We start from the raw sequence: 25,927 nt of genomic DNA on the forward strand, positions 1-25,927 counted from the left end.
CATCAGTGTTAAAAACGGTTGTTTTGTTTAAAATGCCCCTATTATGGGTTATGAAAGGTTCGTATTTTGGTTTTGGGAGTCCCCAACAACAGGTTGACATGCATGCAAGGTCCAAAAACACTTTCATTGTCTTATAATATAGGGTGACCATACGTGCCATTTTCCCAGGACGGGTCCTGGCCAGGATTTCTATACTGCCTAAAATACCTAGGCTTTGGCTTTGTTTGCATGTGCAGACCGATCGGTGTGTGACATCAAAATACCATACAGACGGTTCCTTGTGCTTTCGAAACGCTCTCGAGGTACTTTGATGTCAACCACTGATCGATCTGAGCCGCGCTGCTTTTAGGTCGAACACACATCCAATGTTCGCGTAATTGCGTCGCTTTGACCGTAGATCCCTCCTTCTCACACACACCATGATTGGTCCATTATGTGCAATGCCTGCATGTTATTGGTCAAACTACTTTTCAATCTTTACCTTCAGCAACCATGAAAACAGGAAAACAAAGTCAAAACAAATCCTGGCAAGGACAGTCCGGGGAAAATGGCACAAATGGTCACCCTATATAATATGCATTTATTTTTACCTTATTTGCTCAAGGACTCTCAAACCATTCGCTCAACGATTCCTTTTTTCCAAACCCCTCCTTTGTGTGACGCTAATCTGCGGTGATTGGTCCGATTGGTCTCATTTTCATTTCATCATGAGCCTGTAATGCCTGATAAGCAGTGCTGCTTAGTGTACAGCGTTACCGGGGAAACAGCTATTTCACCACTCCAAAAGCGGCACCTAGTGGCAAAGAATGAATTTGCATTTTCATTCATAATGGGGCACTTTAATATTTTTGTGAAAGCTGTGATGCATTTTTTCCAACATTGATGAATAAGACAGCTTTTAAGTGAAATAAATATCTTCTGTACCACTATAAATGCCATAACTGGAACTTTTGATCAATTTGTTGCGTCCCTGTGCTGAATAAAATTATGATAAAAATAAGAAAAGTGCATTTATTTTATGATCTCCAAAAAATGTTATTAGTGGGCTACTTTTGTGGAAAAAATCCTACAGTGTGCATCTGGCTGAATTCATTTTAGATGTAAACTTGTCAAAAATAAATAACAAACAGAGAATAAGCCTCACATGTTTTATTTTACTACATTATTTAATAAAATCTCATACAGAAAGATACAAAATGATAGTTTGTTTCACAAGCAATACTGAATAAAATATAGTTTTTTAGCTTATAGTCCTTGCCCTGTGTGTTAGCTTTGAGACTATCTACTAGTGTACTTATAAGCTGCTTATTTATAGTGTGTATAGTGTATGCTATAGCGTTTGTAGAAAGGAGGATGTCACAAATTTTAAGACGCCCTAATACACAGTATTCAAGAAACAGATAAACAGTCTCTATATTACATCTGCTGAGATTCTAAAGTGTGCAACCAGTGGACATGTTCCTATCCAGACGATGGCGGAAATTTGTTCCTAAGGAAAAATCAAGTAGATTTTCACTAACTTCACAGGCAATATCACAACATTAAAAAACAACACAGTAAATACTACACAGATAATATGAATATTATCGGTAAAATATAAGAACCAAAATCCAAACTATGATAACTGAATATATAACAGATGACAAATCACATATCATAACTGCTGCACTCTGGACACAAGTACAGTCTTTGTCTCCTCTGGGAATCTCAGGAGTGTGAGTTGAAATGTGACCATCACATTTCATCCAGTCAGTCACAATAGACTTTGGGGAAGCAGATTCCTGGTCCAGGCCTCCTCTTTTTAAAATCCAGTAGTTTGAGTCTTTAAAGAAGTAAGTGTCTCCTGAGGTCAATCGCAAATAAAATGGTTTGAGTTTGGTTTGAGAAAAAATGAAAATGAATATATTTAAATAAAAAAAGAAACATCTTACCATCTAGAAATCCAATGATATCATCAGGGTGAGAGGGCATCCCCCAGATGGATGCTGGTTTAGGGTACCCTTCCTCCAGCTTCCTCTCTGTTCCCACTTCATCAAACCTCCAGTACTCTCCATCACTGAACAGGTACGTCTTCCCATTGTGTGGCCACACAAATACTGCCTCCACCCTCTCTGGAAGTCCTCCTGCAGAAGTGCATAATCCCCATTCTGAAAGTGGTCACGGGTACCCAGGGAGGGGCACTGTGTCTCTAAATACCCAGTACTGATTACCTGAGGAAGACCACAATGAAAAAGAGTAAACATTAAGCACGAACATGCTCCTTTGTACCACAGCCATAACAATCTATTTATCAGTCACTATGAAATTTCTATAAACATATTCTATTCTTACCATGCTTTTTACTTGTCAATAGCTCTTTATATATTGTTTAAAAAAATTTAAATGTGAGGTCTCTTTTTTTTCTTTCTTACCAATGAAGAATACAATATGTCCATCTCTTCTCTCATATACTGCATCAACTGCATGTTTCTGGAGGTAAACCGATCCAGAAGCTGTGGATCAGAGCTGCAGTCAATGACATTAATGAGCCTGAATGATGTACTCTCCAAAAGTGTGGACCTGATAAAGAGCAAATGGTTGAAGAAGAGAATAAAAAACAATATATTTTCTTTCACTTTTCTATTTTTATAGTAACTTTCTACTAATAATTTTCAGGATGTGTTATGTGAGGATTCCATGAAGAGGAAAAATTCTGAAAAGAAATGTATCACCAGTTTCCACAAAAATATTAAGCAGCAACTGTTTTCATCATTGATAATAAGAAGAAATATTTCTCGATCATGTGATACTGAAGACTAGAGTAATGACTGCTGAAAATTCAGCTTTGCCATCAAATGAATGCATTTTTAAAATATATAAAAATAGAAAACAATTACTTCAGGTCATGTTTTTTACTGTATTCACTCTAACAAATAAATGCAGACCTAATGAGCATAAGAGACTTCTTTAAAAAACTTTTGATTGATAGTGTAAATCAAACATTATACCTCTAAAGAAGAAAACCTCTCCTCTGATATTAGCGACTGCATCATAACCTCCCTGACAGCGATCAACAGAGGCTGCTGGGCTGAAAATGAAAACAGCATTAGGAAAAATATAACACTCATTGTGAAACCTGTTATGATTACAGTGTTACTCACTGATAGGGAGGATGTGGAGGAGCTGGGGTTGAGAAGTGGGGCAGATGAGTTGTGGGTGCAACAACAGATGGAGAAGGTTTAAAAGTTTTCTCTTTCCTCTATGGTAAACAGTCATGAGAACTTAGGCATCCATCTATCTATCTATCTATCTATCTATCTATCTATCTATCTATCTATCTATCTATCTATCTATCTATCTATCTATCTATCTATCTATCTATCTATCGATAGATCGATAGATAAATAGGCTATATGTCTTTTATTAGGGTGTACCATAAAGCGCCTGTATTCTCAGTCTGTCATCAAGGGATAAAGAGTAGCTGTGCATGTCTCCCACAGGACCATGGTAATAAGGCTTCATGATGGAGTCATTGGAGGATGAGTGAAACAGGCCTAAAGCATGACCAAACTCATGAACTGCAACTGTGAATAAATCTGTGGAGCTGCTCCAATCTGGGGAATTGCAGAAACATAAAACATTTAAGCACTTCTGACCAATCTCCTGTTCTTTTATCAATGAATATCTCTGTAGATAGTGATGTCAGATACACAAAGATGTATACAGCATTTAATTTACCTTCATAGCTCCAGCTCTCTCCGTCATCAAAGTGTGTGTCACCAGCAAGATCTCCCTTTCCTGGGAAGAATGCATGTGCCAGAGTGTCCCCTTTGCCATCGAAAGGATATCCATCTTCATGGTAGCCACTGGCAAAGGTGACGTTGATGTCTATCTGTGGTGATGGGTCGTATGGAGAAGGGTGGAAACGCAGAGGTGTGACATCACTCCATACTTGGAGGGCAGAGGTCAAAATGAGCCTCACCAGCCCTGGATGTAGAGCGGGAGACATAGAGGGAGAGGGAAACTCCTGCACGCTGAGGAAAAGAAAGGAAAGATGGGGGATTATTGGACATGAATATTCTGGGTAAGGTTACATAAATGAAGGCTTCACTGTAGGAATATATATATATATATTCTGTAAAATTTTTGTTAAAAAAACAGCAGCTATGGTTACCAGAAATTCACCATATAAAGGTGATACAATACAAAGCCACATGATATAGTCAAGTCAAGTCAAGTCACCTTTATTTATATAGTGCTTTTAACAATACAGATTGTGTCAAAGCAACTGAACAGCATTAATTAGGAAAATAGTGTCAATAATGCAAAATGACAATAGTAAACACTAATTTTTCAGTTAAAGACAGTTCATCATTGAATTCAGTGATGTCAACATCCAGCTCAGTTTAAATAATATCTTTGCAATCATGTCAACGATATCGCTGGAAATGAAGTGTCCCCAACTAAGCAAGCCAGAGGCGACAGCGGCAAGGAACCAAAACTCCATCGGTGACAGAATGGAGGAAAAACCTTGGGAGAAACCAGGCTCAGTCGGGGGGCCAGTTCTCCTCTGACCAGACGAACCAGCAGTACGGAAAAATCAATTTAAGACGTAATAAAACAGACGATGAATAATATTAACAGCAATTATTATATGATGCAATCAAACTTATAGCAAAATGTGGTAGTTCTGTATGTTGTTTCAGGGTTGGCATCATCTGAGGTCCTCTGAGGAGTTGCATCATCTCTTCTCAGGTGTTCTGGATCCAGACTGAAGCTTGTGTAAATCCTAGTTACCACGGGATGTCAGTCCCGTGGCAAAAAACAAAATTGGTTCCAACCAAGCAAAATTGATTTGTTTAACCCAAACTAAAGAACAGGAAGGCTATTCCAGACTTTGGGAGCCAAATGCGAAAAAGCTCTACCTCCTTTAGTGGACGGGCTATATGCTAATAGCGGACTCGAAAAGTAAAAAATAGAACTAGTGATAACAAGGCGCTCTGATTGTTTTTGTTGTAGAATACGATAGGGGATATATTCACACGTTATAGAACTGAAAAAGGATGGTGTATAAAATTTATTTTAAGATACTTGACGGAACTCAAACCACACGGCAGCAACAAACTGGACAATACTGACAAAACACCATCATTAACACAAATTACACTAAAATAATGCAATAAATATTAACTATTCAACATAAAATGTATCACAAAACACCCTAATGTACATTTCCGATGTATATAAATGAGCAGTACATTTATTTCTGTAAAATATGTCATATATCTGATTAGGGACTTGTGGGAATGTCCTTTTACTGTACCTTTCACAACAAATTATATTGTAATTAATCATTTTTACTTGCAAAAACCATAAATCAGTTACAGTTTTTTCACTGTATATGGTAAGACAACTTAGTTAACTGATTATCAGGTTTTTAATGTTTTAATTTTTATGTATAGAATATATTGCTGGAAACTTAAAGATCACACCTCCAGGTGATGTCGGTCCTGTCCCAGCTCAACCTTGGTAGAGTATATCTCCTCTTCAGCTTCTCTTTACCTCTCCTCTTTCCTTTCAGCAGATCCTCAGAGCTGACGGTGTCCGGGAGAGAGCAGCGAGGTCTGGCCATCAGTTCTAAAGTGGCATGATCTAAAGTTTGACAAAAGGACAAGTGGAATCACTAGAGCTATAGTGACAGAAAGCTTATGGTACATAATGCTCTCTAAGGGTGTTCATCCATCTGGTTGAACCTATAAAGCATTACAGTACAAATAAGTGAAGAAAAAAACTGCCACCTAGCTTGCCAGTCTCTTTAATTCCAGCAAAACGCTGCATTTTACTGACAGCTTCTTCAATACCCTCCTGGTGTGAAGTCGACCAATTAGAGTGTCTGGAGATGGTAAATACCCATACCTAATCAACCAGTCCTACACACACAAACAAAAACTCACACACATTGTTTGATTAATATATAAAAAATACATGTTCTGAAAGCACTGAAGCACACAAACTTGAAATTTACAAAGACTGTATATAGAGAGATGCATAATCTAATATATTTATTTGTCAAATCTACAGTTTATGTTTCATATTTGTTATGATAGCTTGTGTATTATTTACAGTTACTTTTGTATTTGATGATGATTAGATTATATCATCCAAAATTGATCAGATAGGTAATTTATTTCATTTGTTTTTTCATTGATTTCTTTGAAACAACTTTTAATGTTGACATGTTATGAACATGATCACGAACGTAAACTTTTTACCTGAAAATTAATTTCAGGCAACAAATAGGCCTATTGCCCCTTAAAAACGTTTCTGACACTTATCTGATCAACACTGCATTCTATATACATTAAAATACATTATACATTAAAATACTGTATTACATTAAAATATTTTATTGCATGTTAATTTTCACACAGTGAGTATTTTCTTACCACTTCTCGCGCGTATTGATCTGGCATCAGCGCAGGTCTCGCGCTCACAACACTGAGAAGCGTGGCGCCGATCATTGTGAGAACTGCGGTCATGGTCATTCAGTGTGATATCCACGCACTGTTCACACCCTCAAAACTACCACAGTAAGTGTGTAAACCAGCAAAACTATTAATAGCGAATCACGAATATATCCTAGAGCACAATTCAAACAGCTGAATTTAGTTAACATTAGGGCATCTAAAAAAAATGATGCTGAAGTCACTGAGAATAATGCATGTATTCTTCATTCACGCAGTCACGCTTTGACTCCCGCTTCAGATTGCTTCCCAAGAGGCTGGGAGTTGTTTTGATCAATACTGTCCTGCACCTCTCTCTCTCTCTCCCTCTCTTCCCCTCAGTAGGAGCATCCTCTAAATGTGTGACCTCATGAATGAGCGTGTGACCCCTGATCATGGCTGCTGTGTATGAATAACCATATGGCACTTACATGTCCATGAAGTGTAAACCTATATTTCAGTTCAATTGTTTTAAAAGAAATTAATGAGACGTTTATAATGTTATAAAAGATGATAATATAATAATATGGGGAAAAAAATTCTTGTTTCTTGAAATAAATTATATATTTTAATATATATAAAGTAGTATAAAAACAGTATAATTTCCCATTTCTATAATTATGTTGGAGGCGTAAGACCCCCTGATAAGAGGAAAGGGTACTATGCATTGTGTTCTGATAAAAATAGACAGGATGTTATGAGCTTCGGCGCGAGTGAATGAATAAAGGGAAACATTAATTGCAATAATGTTATGGATCCTCAAGATGTTTGCTCTCTTAAAGGTGACATATTATGCCCCTTTTTACAATATGTATGTGGCGAGGGGGGCGTGGTTCAGCGAGGTCTGCAGCGGGAGAGAGAGTTGGGAGACGAGCGGTGAGTAAGTGGGTCAAATGCAAATGATGAACATCTGTGTCTGGTTCCAGTAATTGGTGTGCAGAGACCACATAAAGAGGCCCAGGAAAGAGCTGTGAGGCAGAGAGAGACTAACTGCTGACTGGGGAGAGACTGTGCCTGTTCTGGAGAGCCCTGCGATTGCGATTGCGATTGTGCATGTGCAATTGTGCTATATTGAGCGCTGGTAGCGCGACGTTCTGTTTTACTTTGTTTGAAGCTGAATAAAAACCCCAGCAGCAGTCAAGCCGACCCCGTCCTCTTCCTTCTCAAGACATTGACATTGTTACAATGTAATATAAATCTCTGGTGTCCCCAGAATGTGTCTGTGAAGTTTCAGCTCAAAATACTCCACAGATCATTTATTATTTAATTTGAAAATGCCGATTTTGAGTAGAAGCAGAAACACGTTTTTCGGGCCTGTGTCTTTAAATGCAAATGAGCTGCTGCTCCCCGCCCCGAATCCAGAATAGAGCTGAGCCTTTACAGCTGGTATCTGCTAAAAAACATCTGTTTTGGTTCTGATTATCATGTTTATTGTGCTGAAATCATGCGTTTTAAACAATATGAGTTTAAACTTCTGATATACGGTTTTCTGAGAGCACACATCCGAAGCACACGGACAGAAAGCGGCTGTCACAGTATGTGAGTATTAAACTAAGTTCTCATTCACACACAAGTTTACTGCTCTCTTGTCTCCTCTGAGGCTGGGACTCTAAACAGTGTTCTGTGCTCGTCTGTGCAGTCAAAGACAGAGCAGTTAGCATGTTTTGCACAAACTTTCGCCATGGCATTAGAGCTGGTACACCATTGTCGCTTGCAAAATCAAAATGATGGCGCCGTGGGTGGAAACTTACAGATTAAGGGGTGGTAATATTGTAATGAGATCCCTTTGCCACGTCACCAAGGGAATGAAATCTGACGCACTGACACTTGCAGAAAAAGGCTTACCAAAACAAAGTTACTGGGTTAATCTTTTTCACGTTTCCTTGGTTGGTAGATGCACCAGGGACCTGATTATAGCACTTAAAACCTGGAAAAGTCAGATTTTCATGATATGTCACCTTTAATCATCATTAGGGCTTCCCTTTACCCCATCTATTCTGACTGAGTTGACAAAACATCAAATCACCAGCATGTTTTCTGATAAAGGTTTTTTTATTAGTGTGCAAGCAACACAACATCTCTCCAGCACAAACATCGGTAAAGTAACAAAGAAATGCCTTTTCCTATAGTTTATGGTTTATGAAACCAAATATACAGCACTACTCTGTATATTATGTTACCAGTCTTCTGCTGCCATACTGTGATTGATGTTTAGGTTTGGTTCTCACTGAGCTCTAGTGCTGGGCTGAAGGAGTACTCTGCCTTATGATGCATGATTAGTGTGTTATTGGCGAAGTAGAAGCTGTCTGACCGCGTCTCAAAAGGGTGGTTGATCATCTCCTTAACTGAAATAACACAACATAGTCAAAATTGTACTTTTACACAAGCCCCATATGTTCTCGTGGATATTTTTCGTGCAGTTGTAAAATGTGTGAAATGCATTGTAAGTTTGTGTGTGTTACTCACTTGTGTGTGAATCCAGATCTGGTAAGCAGTAAATGTGTTCACAGGTGTTTCTGCTGTGTGGGATACAGAAACCGATCTCAAAATCAAACGTCTTCAGCAGCAGATCCCTGAAGTAATGCCTCTCAATCAGCCGAAACTTGTTGACTGCCTTACCACCCACTGTAAACTCAAGCCTGTTCAGAAGAGAGATTACACATTATGCAAATACTGATTTGGAGTAAAAATGTCAAGCTATTCTAAAGGCTCCAAAACAAAAAAAACAAAAAAAAAACATACATGGCTCCAATCTCCCTGAGACTGAGAAATGCAGGACTGAAATGATACTGAATGAAACGGCCTGCATCCAGCTCTATGACATCCTTTATTTCTGTGAGAGAAAGAAGAGGAATTTATACCATATTTAAGATTTAACTGAAAATGTGACATTTTAAATGAAAATGAGAAATACTGCATCTGAAATAAAAAAATGTATTAAAGCAAAACTGTAATAATAAAAACAACAAAAGCACATTAAAACACTAAAACTTAACCTAAAATGAAAATAAACTGCAAATGTAAAAATAAATGCTAATTCAAAATATTAATAAATACTATCATAGTAAAAAATACAATGCTTTGACATTGTATTATTTGACAAAAACATGACAAAATCAATAAAACAAACTTAAGCATGTAACAAAATCAATAAAACAAACTTGAATGAAAACAAACTGAAAATAAAAAAATAAATGCTAAATCAAAATATTAATAAATACTATAATAGTACACTCTAAAAAATGCTGAGTTAAATATAACCCAGCGCTGGGGTAAAAAGGGACAAACCCAGCTATTGGGTTGTTTTGAACCGAACCGCTGGGTCAAAACAAACCAATAGCTGGTTCAAAACAACCCAATAGCTGGGTTTGTCCCTTTTTACCCCAGCGCTGGGTTATATTTAACTCAGCATTTTTTAGAATGTATATAAATAAAATAATACTAACATAACTGATTTAGGAAAGAGCGAAAAAAGAGAGTAATGCTGAAATACAAGACATTTTTCAAGTGCTACTGCACATAATGTCCACTAGAGGTCAAATGACATGTTTGGCTCCTCATTAGCATAAACACTTTTCTATCTTAAACACAATCTGAAATATCACACAGCCAAGTTATGTGTCTTTTACAAACTCACCCATGTGAAACAGAAAATAAGTGTTAAAAAGGCATTAACATACCTGTCTGACAGTGTCGTTTCAGGTCCAGAATGACCGATCCATCTTCCAGGTCTCTTATTTTGAATCGTGAGAAGCTAATATTGTAGATATTGTCTTCTGGGGAGCACAGGTAGTCTGTACACATAACCAATAACAGTAAAGAAAAGAAAGTATTGCAGTAAAAGAACAAAAGCACACAAATAAACTGGTGTCCTCACCGTCTGTGTATCCTGGTAGCCTGAGGACATACTGAGGAGTCACAGGGTCACCTGGCTTCCAGTCCAGCAGCGCCTCCTCTTCAGCTGCAAGTCCTGCTCCCGAAATAAACCCATTCCAGACCTCCATGTCCCTCGGATCCCCTCTGTCCTGCATTTCCTCCTCATCCTCGTCTTCCTCCTCTGGTTTGCTGTTCTCGTCTTTCTCAGAGGACATTTCCTGCTCCATGTCTTCCTCACTCTGTAGCTCTTTGACACCTTCACTGTCCGTCTAAAGGCTTTGCCCAAAGAGATCTGGTTTTCCACGAATGTTTCTCTCAGGTTAACTAACGCAGGCGCATCTGTTGCCTGGCACTCTCTGTGATTACCCTCAGCTCTTCTCTCATAAACTGTGTCTCAGTGACTCAAACAGATTAAGGCTTTCTCAAACAGCTAATCCAAGACAATCCTCAATTAAACACGGACACAGCAAGTATGGCATCAATGAAAGGACAAAAAGGAATCTGAGATAAACAGACAATATAGGACGGAGTTATATAGCAGAATTAGGATATGGAGAATAGCGAGTGGAAAAGGAGAATGAGATCTGCCGGACTGAAATGAATAAATATAGATGACAGAAAGAAGTGTGATAAAAATGAGAAGTTGTAAATAAAGTCACAGCTACCTATCCATATATCAGCAGCGCTTCTCAACTGGTGGGCCAAGGCCGGGTCACAGCAGGCAAAAAAAAAAAAGCAAATGAAAATAATGAAATGCAAGTTGAGTTCAGCAATACAATTTTGAAAGAAAGTAATACTTTTTTAAGCAAGGATGCAAATTAATAAAAATCAATATTAAACACATATCAAAATCACATATCACATATCACATATCACATATTTCAATTTCAAATAAATGATATTCTTTTGAACTCTCTGTTCATCAAAGAATCCTGAAAATGAGAAGCAGTGCAGTTGATTTCAAAAATGTTAATAAATGTTTCTTAAGCACCAAATCTTCATATTAGAATGATTTATGAAAGATCATGTGACAGACTGGAGTAATGACTGCTGAAAAGTTAGGAATAAAATGCATTTAAAGAAATACTGAAATATTTAAAAATATAAAATATTTTTTATTTAATATTATATTATACAAAAAGTTATATGTTCTACTGTTTTACTGTATTATTGTTTAAATAAATGCAGCCTCGTGGAAAATAAGAAAATTCTTAAAAATATATATTTAAAAAAATCTTACTGATCCTAAATTTTTGAATGATAGTGTATGTCTGTATGTCAAAGGCTGTATATCTAATCCAAATCTACAACATTTTGGAAAAATGTAATCAGTCACTTTGTATAGGCTAGTCAAAATTGGCAGATGTCATCATGGGGAGGTTGAATAACATGTCCTTGTATTAAAAAAAAAAACATGAACAAAACTACACAAAGTCAAACATAAAATACAGATTCACTTGCAATAAGGATAAACATGTATATATAAGTTATATATAAACTCAGCAAAAAAGAAATGTCCCTGTTATGTATATTGTAAAGATACATAGCCTACTGTTAAAGAAAATTTTGCAAAGCCTTTACAGAACTTGTTCAGTTTATGTCTCAGTTGTTTAACTTCTTATGTTAAAATAAATATTTACACGTTAAGAAAGTTGCTGGAAATAGTTTATATATGTACATACATACATGTGTAGTTTATATACACATACATACACACAACGATGTAGTGACATTTTCGTCACCTTGTCAACGCATCTTTCTGGTAAGTTTGGTGTCCTCATAAGTGATGTGCAATTGATCAATCTGAATGTAATATGAGTCAACAGGATGTGTTCACATTCTGTGTTCTATGTTTTTTTTCCACAGCAGCATTGATGGAGGGAAGAGGAGGAGTCACTGAACCACATCCTGCTTTACTCCAACCTCTCACCTCATCCCACTGTTGGCATGGTGATCAAACTGTCATTTCCTCCTGTCATTTGAAAGCTTCATCTAGGGGAGAGAAGTATCCCAGAAGGCACCACAGCACAAGCGAAGAAATCACGGTGCAGCAGGAAGAGACGGCGTGATGAATTCTGAACATCAGGTAGAGTTTATTTGTTTCCATCAATTGCGTAAAACTAAATGTTAAGTTATACAGATGAAGCTTATGTAAGAGTTCTCGTTTATTCTTAGCACATTCAAGCATATTGTGAAGTTTATGCCATTTTGTGACGTGTTGCGTTCATTGTAGGCCTGGAGTGTTCGTCAGATCAGTTAAATGAAATTAAAAGAACTGTTATTTAGCAGAAATGATATATATATATATAAAGTAATACTTTTATCAATAAATATGGATCACAAGTGACAGAGCAGACATTTATCATGTTACAAAAGATTATATATATATATATATATATATATATATATGTATCTCTATATACACTAATATACTAACATTTCAATTAACACAATTTAATGTATTGTGAACAAATATGAATTAAAAATGAATGCTAACTACAAAAATGTAAAAATGTTCATTGTAAGTTCATGAGGACAGGTACTTAATGCATTGATGAACTGAACTTTGTTTTTGCGTGTTTTCATTTGTTTTCCTGTCTTGTTGTCACATTGTCTGTACTCATGTCATCTCTTGCTCTTTTACAAAAGTCACAATGGAGATGACTCTATTGTCCATCACAGTGTGGTTCACTCAGTTCCTCATCGTCTCAGCTCTTTATTTCAACACACCGCCAACAAACACCCCAAGTGACTACACTGAAACCACACAAATAACTTCAGCAACAACAAAAACAAACCCAGAAATAAAGATCATTATATACACAACATCTTCGTCATCTCCAACCGCATCAACAACACAGAAAAGCATAACAAATTTGCCCAGTGAAGTGCATACACAGACAAATATAACCCCAAATGTGACACCCACACCGGACACAGCATCCCTGCATCCACTGAACAGCAGTACTCCTTCTCAAAATGTCATGATGGATGATGGCGAGAGCGTAAACAGTGCTAGTAATGTGGCTATGAGCGATGCGAATAATAGTCATACAACAGTTTCCACTAACTTTGCAGGACTAACGCCACAAAAGGATGACAGTAATGAAACAGGTACAACGTCAAGTGTGAGTTACAACTCTGACGGGCGCACCGTTCAGACTGCAGACACTTTATCAGATCCAGTCGACAGTGTCTCAACAGTTCCTTGGAGATATTCCACAGAGAAAGAGGATGAGAGAACGAAAGCCGATGAAGGAAATTACGAAACAAACTCCACCCAGGCCACATTTGCTAATATGAAAGAGGAGTCGAGAGGAACACGAGGCACTGAGGGAAGTTCCACGTTCTCAAATGAACACAGAGAGGAACATTACGACACAGCAGCGAATACGATCAATGTCAGTGATGCAACAGTGAGTAACCAATGGTCAGCTTCACAAAGCACAGATATTCCCATGACCACACCGTACACAACAGCACAGGGTTACCCCACGGTTACAGATGCACCTGAATATCACACCTCAAAAGGTGCCGTAAATCACTCTACGACACAGGAGAATATGTACAGGTTGACAAACTCCACAGCAACCACAGGAAGAGAAAACAGGACAGGAACAGACACACCCGGTGGTACCACCGCCAACATCAACATCTCTATCATAACTGACAACAGCCTAAATGCCACAAACAACAGATCAAACAAAAATGACACAGAAAACAAAGTGAGGCCTTCATGTCTGAACCCAAAACCAGGAAATCATTCTTGGCCATCCAAACTGGTCTGTTTCCTCACATTGTGGACTTTAGCAATGACCGCCACCATATTTCTAGGAATAACTATTTTCCTTTGGGTGCGTCTGTCGGTCTCCAAAAAAAAGATGAAGCGGAGAGTAAAAGGAGGTCAGACGTGTGAGAAGGAGAGCCTCTGGGCCGAGCCCAAAGCTTCGGTGCAGGACAGAGTGGAGTTCTGGTACGTCAATGGATCCACGCTGGAGGCCGACAGGAAGGAGAAGGACAGAAGGAGGATGAAGAGGAGAGGACAGGAACAGGATAATGAGGAGAACAGCCTGTGGATTCAGCCTAGAGTGACTGTGGAAGACATAACAGAGTTCTGGTACGCAAACAGACACATGAAGGAGGAGAGGACAGAGGACACGTAGTTACAAACTTTGAAAGGCTCCAAAGGAAAATATTTGGACTATTATACCTTCAGGCGTATGCCTAAAACACAAGGGGATTTTGATGGAGCCTTTATTTGAGTTACTAAAAAAGTCTGAATAAGAAGTCTGAATGTTGTGTTTGTGATCCTACATGCACCTTTAATTGTCAGAAGGATTTGTGTCCAGCTGTGCACAAAAAAAAAATAAAAAATAAAAAAGACAAACTCTAGGTTGGTTGAACTATTGCATATAGACAAAGCTGACATTATTAAATTGTAATTGACATGAATTAAACAGAAAGAGCCGATGCTGCCATCACATGCTAATCGTAAATATGACTTTCCCAAGCAGAAACTGGACATAAATGGCCTTTTAAAAGTCATATATTTAGATAATTGGGATTAGGGTTGCAAAGGGGCGGAAAACTTTCTATGGGAACTTCGTCTGGGGAATTTTGTTCCCATGCATGCAAACTAATACAAATTAAAAAAATGAAATTTTTTTCAGGATTTATTGATAAATAAAAACTTATGAACAGTGCTTATTCAAAATAGAAATCTTTTCTAACAATATAAGTCTTTACTACTTTACTATTGAATAAAAGTATTCATTTATTAAAAAAAAGAGAAAAGATACTGACCCCAAACTTTTGAATGGTAATGTATTGTTAAAAAAGGATTTCTATTTTAAATAAATGCTGTTTTTTTTTCTTTTTTCTGTCTTTTTACAATTTATTCATCAAAGAATCCTGGAAAAAAATCACAGGTAATAAAAAATATATAAGCAGCACAACTGTTTCCAAAATTGATAATAAATAAGCATATTAGAATGATTTCTGAAGAATCATGTGACACTGAAGACTGGAGTAATCTTGAAAATTCAGATTTGCATCACAGATATACATTGTTTTAAAGGAGATTAAAACAGAAAACCATTATTTTAAACTTTTTTCTGTCTTTTTACAATTTATTCATCAAAGAATCCTGGAAAAAAATCACAGGTAATAAAAAATATATAGGCAGCACAACTGTTTCCAAAATTGATAATAAATAAGCATATTAGAATGATTTCTGAAGAATCATGTGACACTGAAGACTGGAGTAATCTTGAAAATTCAGATTTGCATCACAGATATACATTGTTTTAAAGGAGATTAAAACAGAAAACCATTATTTTAAATTGTAATACCGGTAATTACTGTTTTGTTCTGCATTTTTGATCAAATAAATGAAGGCTTGATGAGAAAAAGATATGCAGCGTTTAAAAACATTAAAAATAGTAATGTGTCCAAACTTTTGACCAGTACTGTACTTCTGTATAATAACAGAAAGCTGGCTAGCAGAAAGAGCATTACAGCTTGAGCTAGTTTATACCTCATAAATTGTCAATGAAATAGTGTTAACTCGCTTAGATTTTTCATATCTTGATTTACTGGCTAGCTAGCTACTATAAAAACACTTTTTGGTATTTACTAGTTAAATTCAAATATATTTAGAATATCAAAACTCAGATGTAGTCTTTGGGCTCAAATGCATAAGTGTGGCTTCAGAGAAAATGGAGGGGAATCCCCCTCTTAGGTGACTAGAGGGGATTGTGTGTGGGGGAGGGTCATTTTTAGACTTCTGTTTTATTATTATCTCACCTAAATGTTTGTTCAGTCAGTGTATTTGTTTTTACCATGGTATAGCCTCTTAGTTCCACAGTATATTACACACAGCACAATGAAGTTTTAAACATAATTTTTTGTATTATTCATATAATTTACATGAATACTTACCACGATGGGCATTTTGATATTTTGTGTGCAGGATTTAAGAAATGATCTGTTCATGTTGTGTATGAAAGCACAGTGCATGTAGGGGGTGTGGCCTCAATAGCCCTGCAGTAAGCAGTGTGCTGTATGCATGTGATTGAGCAGTGTGTAGGGTAGAAATTAAACTGAAATTGCATTAAATCTGGTTGTTTTAACCAAGATTATGCTGCATGATTTTTTCTCAACTACATTTAAGTTTCCAGTTCCTGCAATTTTGCAAATTTCCAGTTTATTCCCATGAATTACCATATTTTCCCATTAATTCCCATGGAAAGTTTCCAGTCTTGAAAATTCCCGGAATTTTGCAACCCTAATTGTGATACACAAGTTTCTGAGTTGGGTGGGCCATAAGCTTTAAACATAATGGAGGAGAGAACCACCAATAGTGACTGCTAAGGTTTATTAATTTTTCCCAAAACATTTGCATTGCTTTCTCTTGCCGTTAAATGTATGTTTGTTTACGTACATAAATAACCATTTGATGCATATTGCTTGTAGCATTTTTTTTTGGACCAAAATTCTAAAATTGTCAACAAGATGACTATATAGATAGCACGGTGAATGTATACAATAGTGTGAGTAATGTTTATATCATTGCCAATTAATGGGATGCTATATTTTATTCAAAATCCATTAGATATTGACTAAATGTCTTCAATACATTTTGGCTTCAGTAAGATTTACCCAAGAAATGGGCAAGAATGAACCTACCGTCTTCCATGATTTCTATTCTTTTCAACAACAAAGCACTTAAACACAACAAAACACGTGATAACGTCAGAATTGGGAAGTAGGAAATTCAGATAGCACATGAAGGCAGCATTACAGTCTCAAGTTTGGTGGTGAGGGTCCAGCAAGCAGGCAGCTGAGCATGCTCAGTTTGATCACTGGTGATGCAATAATTTGTGTTTTTGGTCAAAGCATGGGGACTTATGATGACAAATATTTGTTTTTCAGAATGAGATGTTTTAGCTCTATGAAACGTTTTTGACTTTATTTTGTTGTGTTTCGTTTCAAGTCACCATTAACATGTTCTCTGTGAAGTTCCTTCCATTTCATACGAGTATACACACGCACAACTTGCTCAAGTCAAGTCGTCAAGTCTGCTTTATTGTCAGTTCTTCCACATGTACAGCACATACACACAGAGAATTGAAATTGCGTTACTCTCAGACCCTTGGTGCATACAAATAACATAAATACAGATAGATACAGATTAAATACAAAATTCAACTATACAAATATACAAATAAGGTAAAATGTAAAAAATACATATATTTGTTTTGGTGTGTAGATATAACTCTGTATAAGCTTTTCAGTTTGCTCAACAAACATATACACAAATTAGACAGTCTAAGAATGCTCTACATCACTATTTTGTAACGTTAATGCTCATCTTAACTTAAAATACAAGTTTATATATAGAGAATATTACATTAATAGCACTGGCCAATTAATTTAGGTTAATACATCATTTTCCCTTAAGTATATTAAAAAAGTTCTGACGCTGGTTGCCTCAAGTTTTTTCAACAGTGAAATTAAATGGATGTGTCAATAAGTAAAATAACACTTCTGACAAACTCAAATGTGGGCAAGAAGAGTGACGTGACTCCAGAAAGATAAACAGTACTTCTCCTTACTTGGAAAAGTGAAGGGGCAGCCCACATCAACCACATACATTTTTAATACACTGCTGAAAAATTCAGAACATTCTAGGTTATTTTTGAAAAAATTCCAATCCCTGAAAAAATGTGTACATTTTATGTATAAATATTCACTTATGTATATTTACATAAAAAATACACATATTTGTGTCACCTTTCAATGAATAATAATATGCAGTTAAAAAAAAGCTATTTCTATTGATATGCAAACATTACTGAATGAAAAAACAATTTAAAAAGCTATTCTGATTTTTTTCAGTCCATACAGAGGCACAATTGCATCTTGTGTTGCCACCATCACTAAGTCAGGACTTGCGATAACTTGCCCAAGAAAAATTCTAGGGGCAGAAATCTCTGTTAACACATTGTCTTTGGAAATCTCACAGTGCTGGTTTGCACTAGTTAAGATTATCATGTGAAATAAAGTGGTGAAATATTGATTCTGAGATGGTGTGAATCATTCATTTTGAAGATTTACAACAGATGATGCAGGTTTCTGTTGTGTTTGAGTGGTGAAAAAGAGAGTTAGAGACAAACATCATGAAAAAATGCTAAATGTTCAGAAAGAGGAAATGAAAGTGATTAGTCTCAGTAGTTTTCTGCTGAAGTTAAACATCGACAGAAGGAAAGAAAAAACTGTTATTAAAGTCAAAGTCAAGATATCGTGCTCATGTAAAATGCCTAAATGAACCTTCTTGAACCTTACTGAGAGCTGCAATTGGTAAAGTTGCCAAATCCTGTATTCATTTTAGATATGTAGTCATTTAGATTGTGAAATATGAAAGGACGGGACGTACATCTCAAAACTGTTTGAGCAAACCTTACTTTAGACACACATTTTCACACTTCTCTAAGTTTGCAATACCCTCCACCCAACAAGCACATACTCACACACATATACATGTACACACTCAAACGCACACGTGCTTGCACATAGACACTTAACAGCAAAGTTGTGCAGACAAAGCATAGTCAAAACCCACAGAAGTGTCAACACACCCTGCACAGAGCTTCCCATTAGAGCCTGGCTTCCCTTTTTCTACTTCAGCCTCAGATAATAATTCATACTATAACCTAACACATTTTTAAAAATCTTTCAGCTGCAGCCTCTCTCGGCCAGATGCAAGCAGTGATATGACATCTTCAGAGGGAGGAGAAATGAAAGAGGGCATGTAGGAGTGAGAGAGGAAGAGAAATGAACAGGATATAGGTGTGCTCTGCATGCGTGAGTGTGTAGATTTTCACATGTGTAGTTTGGTCTTGGTGGTCGGAGTTTGCAGTGACTTTTCTCAGAAGCATGAAGGTAAGTGGCAATCGCACTTATTCACAAAGGGAGCAAATGGTAAACGGTTTGTGGCTGTGATGGTGTAAGATGCTTGAGGACAGGTAGACAAAAAAAGAAAGAAAAAACGCTACATGCAGCATAGAGAAACATTAACATCATGGTGGCACTCGAATTGCATTTTAGTAAATGTGATAGATATGCACTGAAATAACCTGAGGATGTACCTCTGTTCTGCCCGTCACATGAAGTGTAGCTCATCTGGTAGGTAGAGCATAGCGCAAACAATGCCAATGTCATGGGGCTCCCAAAACTCCCAAGAAAGTCCATTTAGATAAAAGCATTAGAACTTAATTCTACCTTCTAGAAAAAAAAATATATATATATATATTATTTCGAATGATAAATGATACATATTTGCATTAGGAATAATTTTGAATATTTTACGCAAAAATATTAAGGGTTTTCGACATCGGTAATGATAGTAAAAATGTTTATTGAGCAGTAAATCAGCATATTAGAATGATTTCTAAAGGATCATGTAACGGCTGGAGTACTGGACTGGAGTAATGGCTGCTAAAAATTCAGCTCTGCCATCACAGGAATAACTTCTATTTTAAAATATAGTAAAATAGAAAACAGTTATTTTGAATTGTAACAATATTTCAGGACATTACTGTTTTAAATCTATTTTTGATCAAATAAATAAAGTGATGCTGTCAAACGATTAATCACATCCAAAATAAAAGTTTTTGTTTACATAATATATGTGTGTATTTATTGTGTATATATAAATACACACACACATTCATGTATATATTTAAGAAAAATATGTTACATTTATTTATTAAATATATTTATATGTGATATAAATTATATGAATATAAATATGCATGTAAGTACATGTAAATATTTTCAAAATATATACTGTATGTGTGTGTGTATATTTATATATACATAATAAATATACACAGAACACACACATATGATATGTAAACAAAAACTTTTATTTTGGATGTGATTAATCAGCACTAAAATAAAGCCTTGGTGAGCATAAGAGACTTCTTTAAAAATATTACAAAATCTTCCAAAAATAGAATTCATATAAAATATATATTCTTGAGACAAATAAGAGTGAACTTTTTTTTTTACTAACTGTCTTTTTCTTCTGGTGTCTTTTTTACTGTCACATGTATATTTGAAAGCTGAAATCACCCATGCTACACTGAGAGAGAGACAGAGAAGGAGAAAGAGGAAGGAACAGGCCTGTGTAAAACTTTCCAGCCCAGATTACCTCTGTAAAACACCAACCACGCAGAGAACAAGAAAAAAAAGATGAATTTCTTCTGCCAACAGCTTCCCATAAACGTATAGTCAACAGTTTTCGATCACGTTTTCGAGGCTCAAAAGTGGATCTCCAAAGACAATATCAGCTCACCTGAGCACTTCTGTTGCCCAAACACTGAAATCGCTGTAGGAAGCTTCTAGATTGAGTGATGTTTTCAGGCAGTATGCTCATCATGAGGCTTGTTTTGGGTAATTTGCTTCTGTTTCTTGCTCTCGGGCCCTGCTTCAAGTCCACTGATGCACAAGAAACAACAACAGAGACAGATGAAAACACCACCATCCCATTACCAAATAATTACACTGTGGAGTCAACGTTAAGTTCTGAAATCACCAGTGCCACACCTGAAAATACAGTTACTCTACTACAGACAGAAGCGGATCTGCATAATCCAGAAACCACACTTGTTAATGAAATAAACACCATGCATGAGGAACCAACAGGTGAGAGTACTCCACCACTGAGTATTGAACAAACATCACCAGAATCTGTTCCTGAAACAACAACTGTACAAACGGAGCAGACCACAGTGACCACCCCTACTTTGCCTGTTAATGTGGAAACAACAGTGATTGAACAAATAACTTCAGACGCCCCAAGCACAAGTCAGTATGAAACAACTGTTGGCTTCACCTCTCCCGAGTCGACCAGCTCTACAGAACGTCCTACAGATGAAATCACCACAGCAGCGGTAGCCATGACTACTGATTCAACAGAAGCCCTCAATCCCACATCCATCACGACCACACCACCTGCAGACTGGACTGAGTCTCCGTCCATCATGTCTGACCCTGTGGACACCAGCACTGAAACCTCCACTACAACTTCAACAACATCAACATCGACTACACAGCTCCCTCAAAATACTGTTGATTACCCATACTCGAGGTCTGACGAAGATTCAGCCTCCACCCATTTCACCACCACAACAACCGGCGTGATTATTGGGGAAAAAATTATGTCCTTGAAAACCAGCTGGTTATTAATAATAATAGTGTTTGTGGCCATTATTTTTGCGCTGTGTGTGGGCATGATTCTGTTCACCCAGCGGCGAAAGAAAAACGCCTCAAGGAATTTCAGCCCCATGTATATGAATGGACAAAGTAAACGGTCCAAAAAAAAAAAAGGGGCGGAGGATGATGCGTGGGCGGGGCCTGTCAAACTGGAGGCGGGGGTTGAATGTGACGCTGAGGTACAGGAGGGTCTAATGCTTAATAATGGGAAACAGGATGGAGACGATACGGTGCTAAGGACATTCGCCGCTCTGGATGCAGGAGATACCTCTAATGGTGGAGTGGGTGGGGACGGTACCAAGGAGGCTAAGAAATGGGAGGAGCAGGAGCCTCTGCTTTACATAGATGAGGATGTGAATGAAGGCAAGACTGGAAAAACACTGGAAGAGAGTGAGAAACAGAATGGAGATGAAAAAAGTGAAGAGAAGGAGATGAACGGAGGAGAAACGTTCTGTCTCACCACAGCGGTCTGAAAGTCTTCTGTTGACTAAATTAACATTAAGGAATTCATTGGAATGACTTGATTACATAATTTGTGTTAACAAATTATGACTAAAAGGACTAAGTAATATATTTGTGTATATATTATTTGACTGTCGCAATTCTTTATCAGCAATGGTGCAACGTTTAATGATGTTCTAAATACTAATTTTCCTTAGTTGTTTTATATTTAAAAGTGCGGTCAAATTAGCCAAACTTACAGCAAAAAACTGTAATTATTGTCAATAGTGTGCTGATGTGTGAATCACAGTTCATATAGAAATTAACTTTGAAACCAAGCAGCACTCAATTCGTTAAAATGGCGAATTCATATGACCAACTGAACCCATTGCATTGCCCACCCATTGTGGGGAAAGCTTTAACCCTCATGCAGATTTGCAGCCTGCATGGATTGCTATTGAAATGACTGGATTTCACCAATGAAAATGTGTCAAACAATGTGACCGCACTTTAAGACGAGATAATGGCTGAATTAATTAAACATCATCATTCATTCATTTCAGATGTTTGCTATGATGTAGCTAAAAACACACAGTCTGCATCTTTATCCCCATCTAAAGATACAGTTGTAATTAGCTACCGTAAGTCGCTTTGGATAAAAGCGTCTGCTAAATGACTAAATGTAAATGTAAATGTACCGGAATGAGGTTATTGACAGTGCACATATATTCATTGATCACGGCACACAATGTTGACATTAGCTACCGGAATGAGGTTATTGACAGTGCACATATATTCATTGATCACGGCACACAATGTTGATGTTAAAAAAAACAGCTAACCTTTAAGATTTTAAGACTTACATTCTGAGAATGAAACTTTTGTTTACTGTAAGCATAGAGATTTACGGCATATAATATTAATGATGGCAAAATATGCAATAAAATGTTTATATTTTTTAAATACAAACACTTTCCATAGTCTTTTTAAAATATTTTCTTTGCTGATCTTGCAGGAAAAACTGTAAAATTCTGTGGTGAATGTGTTAAGCAGAAATTTCTAGACTCTTAACATTTTCAATTATAATCATTATCAAACTAACCAAAATATATAATAAGCATACATGCAAGAGGGAGGGGATGTAATGACAAGCATTACAAACCTGTGTAATTCTGCTGAGCTGTCATGTCAGGGCAAGGTGTTGAAATGGTTTCAATCCTTTTTAACAAACAGAAATTTTAGTGTTTCCATTGGCCAACATAGTTTGTCCTCACGCCCACTTGCTTGTGAGGTGCCACAGGGCTCAATTCTTGCCCCAATTTTATTTTCTATATTTATGCTACCAATTGGTGCTATCTTTGAGAAATATGGAGTGTCCTTCCACCTATACACGGATGATACTCAGCTGTATTTTTTCTTGCAGCATAAAAGTAAAGAATTCTTAGGACCTCTGTTGGATTGTCTAAATGAATTACAAATCTGGTTAAAGCAGAATCTTCTAGTGTTAAACAAGAACAAAACAGATATCATTTTGTTTGGTTTAAAGTCATATGAAGACTGTACCCTTCACTTTGGTCTTCTCTCTTCCTACTTTACTGTGCTAAAAATCTTGATATTCTTTTTGATTGCAACCTGGGTTTTGAGAAACAAATTAGTGCAGTGGTCAAATCAAGTTTCTTCCACTTACGGCGTTTATCAAAAATCAAATCTTTACTTTCTGTTAAACAGTTTGAACAGATTATTCACTTGTTTGTTCTATGTCGTTTAGATTACTGTAATTCACTATACTATGGTATAAGTCAGTCCTTTATAATGCGTTTACAGATGGTCCAAAATGCTGCTGCAAGGTTGCTGACAGGCAGACGGAGATTCGATCACATCTCGCCCATTCTTATTTCACTAAACTGGTTATGTCAAATTTAGAATTACTTTTAAAATTTTAACTTTTGTTTTTAAATCTCTGCATAATTAAGTCCCATCATATCTCTCCGAGGCAATCTCTACTTATAAACCAAATAGGTCCCTAAAATCCAGTAATCTAGGTCTCCTCTCTGTTCCTAGATCAAGGTTCCATTGCAGAGGTGATCAAGCCTTCGCTGTTGCTGGTCCTAGTCTATGGAACAAATTACCAGCTTCTATTAGAGCTGCGCCTGTATTTAAATACCTGCTTAAAAACATATTTTGTCAATACCTTTTATCTAGCCATGTCAATTGTTTTGTTATATTGTGTTTTGTGATTTCTTATGTTTTATTTTAGCTGTATTGTACAACACTTTGAATCAACTGGTAGTTGTGTGAAAGTGCTTTATAAATAAAGAAAGAAAGAAAGAAATATGTCTTATCTAGATGTTTCTAAGGCACAACATTCAAATCAGCACTATTAAGCTGTGTCTCTTTTAACCTATAATTACATCAAGCGACCCAAGGATGGCTGAAAACTAAATATTGCTCAGGATGTAGCTACCAATAGATCCACACCTATATCTCACTAAATTGCAGAAAAATCAGAAGACAGCACCATTCTAATCTTGGAAAGGAAGGGTGTGCCAAACAGAAAGTAGAAATGTCAGGGTGCAAAGGTGGGTTATTTTTGTTTGAAGATTTTTTTTGTTTTTTTAGAGATATCACTCTATGGGTTTCTTAAAAATCCAACAAGATATTTTTAAAGGGGTCGTATGATGCTGCTAAAAAGAACATTATTTTGTGTATTTGGTGTAATGAAATGTGTTTATGCGGTTTAAGGTTAAAAAAAACTTTTAAAATTATTTTCCACATACTGTACATTATTGTTTCTCCTCTATGCCCCGCCTTTCTGAAACGCGTCGATTTTTACAAAGCTCATCGGTCTGAAAAGCGAGGTGTGCTCTGATTGGCCAGCTATCCAGTGCATTGTGATTGGACGAATGCCTCAAGCATGTGACGGAAATGTTAAGTCCCTTACCATATTGTGATGCCTGCGGCAACCACATGTGACGACCCTGGGCTGGACTCCACTTCGTCCACGGTGAAAACAGATCCGGCGATCCACAGCGCAAAGTTGATGTATTTCCTCAGCAACCAGCACGGATCAGCTCCAGGCATTACGAAGCAGATATCGTCCTCTTTTGGAAGGCCAAACAAAGTAGTTTCGCTTTCACAACGAAACATACGGTGCCTTCACGACATGGCGGCGGCAACAACAATACTACAGTGAGAATAAAAGTTACGCCTTCTTTCTTTGCGTGAACATTTGGGCGACGTTATGCAAATCTTCCCACATAGTGAGGTAGATATGTGGGTGTGTGTTAGAACGAGCCGTTTTAGGTAGGCGTGGCTGACTCTTAACTTTTATAAAGAATATCTCTTTGGATTTGAGACTTTAGTCTTTGCAACTTTACAGATCTTGTTTATGCACCAAGAGCTTGTAACACTCCAAAGAGAAAGGAAAAATTGAAATTGCATCATATGACCCCTTTAAGATACTTCCTTGGGGATTTCTGACATTGTAGCACATAGTGTGAGATACCTAACACAGCGACATTGCTATAGTTATTGTTTAAAATCTCATTGCAGCAAAAAAAAATCATTTTCATCGAACGAAATGAGTTACATTTCACCTTCCTGAAATTGTCAAAATACAGCATATTCAACTAAATAAAATTATATTCCAAATGACCACCAGATGGAACTCACAACAAAATTTCCGACAAATATTCTCACTGCAAATTTCACTCAACTGTGATTAATACTGATTGACATTTACATGAAATTAACATTTTTTAATTAAAAAATTCAGCATTCAGCATTATATATATATATATATATATATATATATATATATATGTGTGTGTGTGTGTGTGTGTGTGTGT

The 25,927-nt window shown here is 36.7% G+C and overlaps 3 protein-coding genes and 1 pseudogene across 4 annotated transcripts; 2 read left to right on the forward strand and 2 right to left on the reverse strand.

Annotated features, from left to right (window-relative positions):
- Positions 1 to 1,583: 1,583 nt before the first annotated feature.
- Positions 1,584 to 5,817, reverse strand: LOC107583080 (matrix metalloproteinase-25-like; annotated as a pseudogene).
- Positions 5,818 to 8,515: 2,698 nt separating this feature from the next.
- On the reverse strand, positions 8,516 to 10,795 carry unc119c (unc-119 lipid binding chaperone c). Its single transcript, XM_016269195.1, has 5 exons — positions 10,360 to 10,795; positions 10,163 to 10,276; positions 9,225 to 9,315; positions 8,949 to 9,121; positions 8,516 to 8,827 (listed from the first exon to the last, which is right to left on the reverse strand). The coding sequence occupies exons 1-5, from the start codon at positions 10,583 to 10,585 to the stop codon at positions 8,694 to 8,696; spliced, it is 738 nt and encodes a 245-aa protein (XP_016124681.1). The 5' UTR covers positions 10,586 to 10,795; the 3' UTR covers positions 8,516 to 8,693.
- A 1,554-nt stretch (positions 10,796 to 12,349) lies between these two features.
- Positions 12,350 to 14,978, forward strand: LOC107583003 (cell wall protein DAN4-like). Of its 2 annotated transcripts, none has more exons than XM_016269061.1 (2): positions 12,350 to 12,444; positions 13,005 to 14,978. In XM_016269061.1, exon 2 carries the CDS (start codon positions 13,013 to 13,015, stop codon positions 14,519 to 14,521), a length of 1,509 nt encoding a protein of 502 aa, XP_016124547.1. In that variant the 5' UTR covers positions 12,350 to 12,444; positions 13,005 to 13,012; the 3' UTR covers positions 14,522 to 14,978. The 2 variants fall into 2 exon arrangements, with proteins under 2 accessions (XP_016124547.1, XP_016124546.1); XM_016269060.1 differs by having other exon boundaries at positions 13,008 to 14,978.
- Positions 14,979 to 18,989: 4,011 nt separating this feature from the next.
- On the forward strand, positions 18,990 to 22,715 carry LOC107583004 (cell wall protein DAN4-like). The gene is made up of 2 exons (XM_016269062.1): positions 18,990 to 19,301; positions 20,486 to 22,715. Exon 2 carries the CDS (start codon positions 20,777 to 20,779, stop codon positions 22,109 to 22,111), a length of 1,335 nt encoding a protein of 444 aa, XP_016124548.1. The 5' UTR covers positions 18,990 to 19,301; positions 20,486 to 20,776; the 3' UTR covers positions 22,112 to 22,715.
- Positions 22,716 to 25,927: the final 3,212 nt, after the last annotated feature.

The sequence above is a fragment of the Sinocyclocheilus grahami genome, unplaced genomic scaffold, assembly GCF_001515645.1.
Source record: "Sinocyclocheilus grahami isolate Dianchi unplaced genomic scaffold, SAMN03320097.WGS_v1.1 scaffold49.1, whole genome shotgun sequence".
Classification (NCBI taxonomy): domain Eukaryota; kingdom Metazoa; phylum Chordata; class Actinopteri; order Cypriniformes; family Cyprinidae; genus Sinocyclocheilus; species Sinocyclocheilus grahami.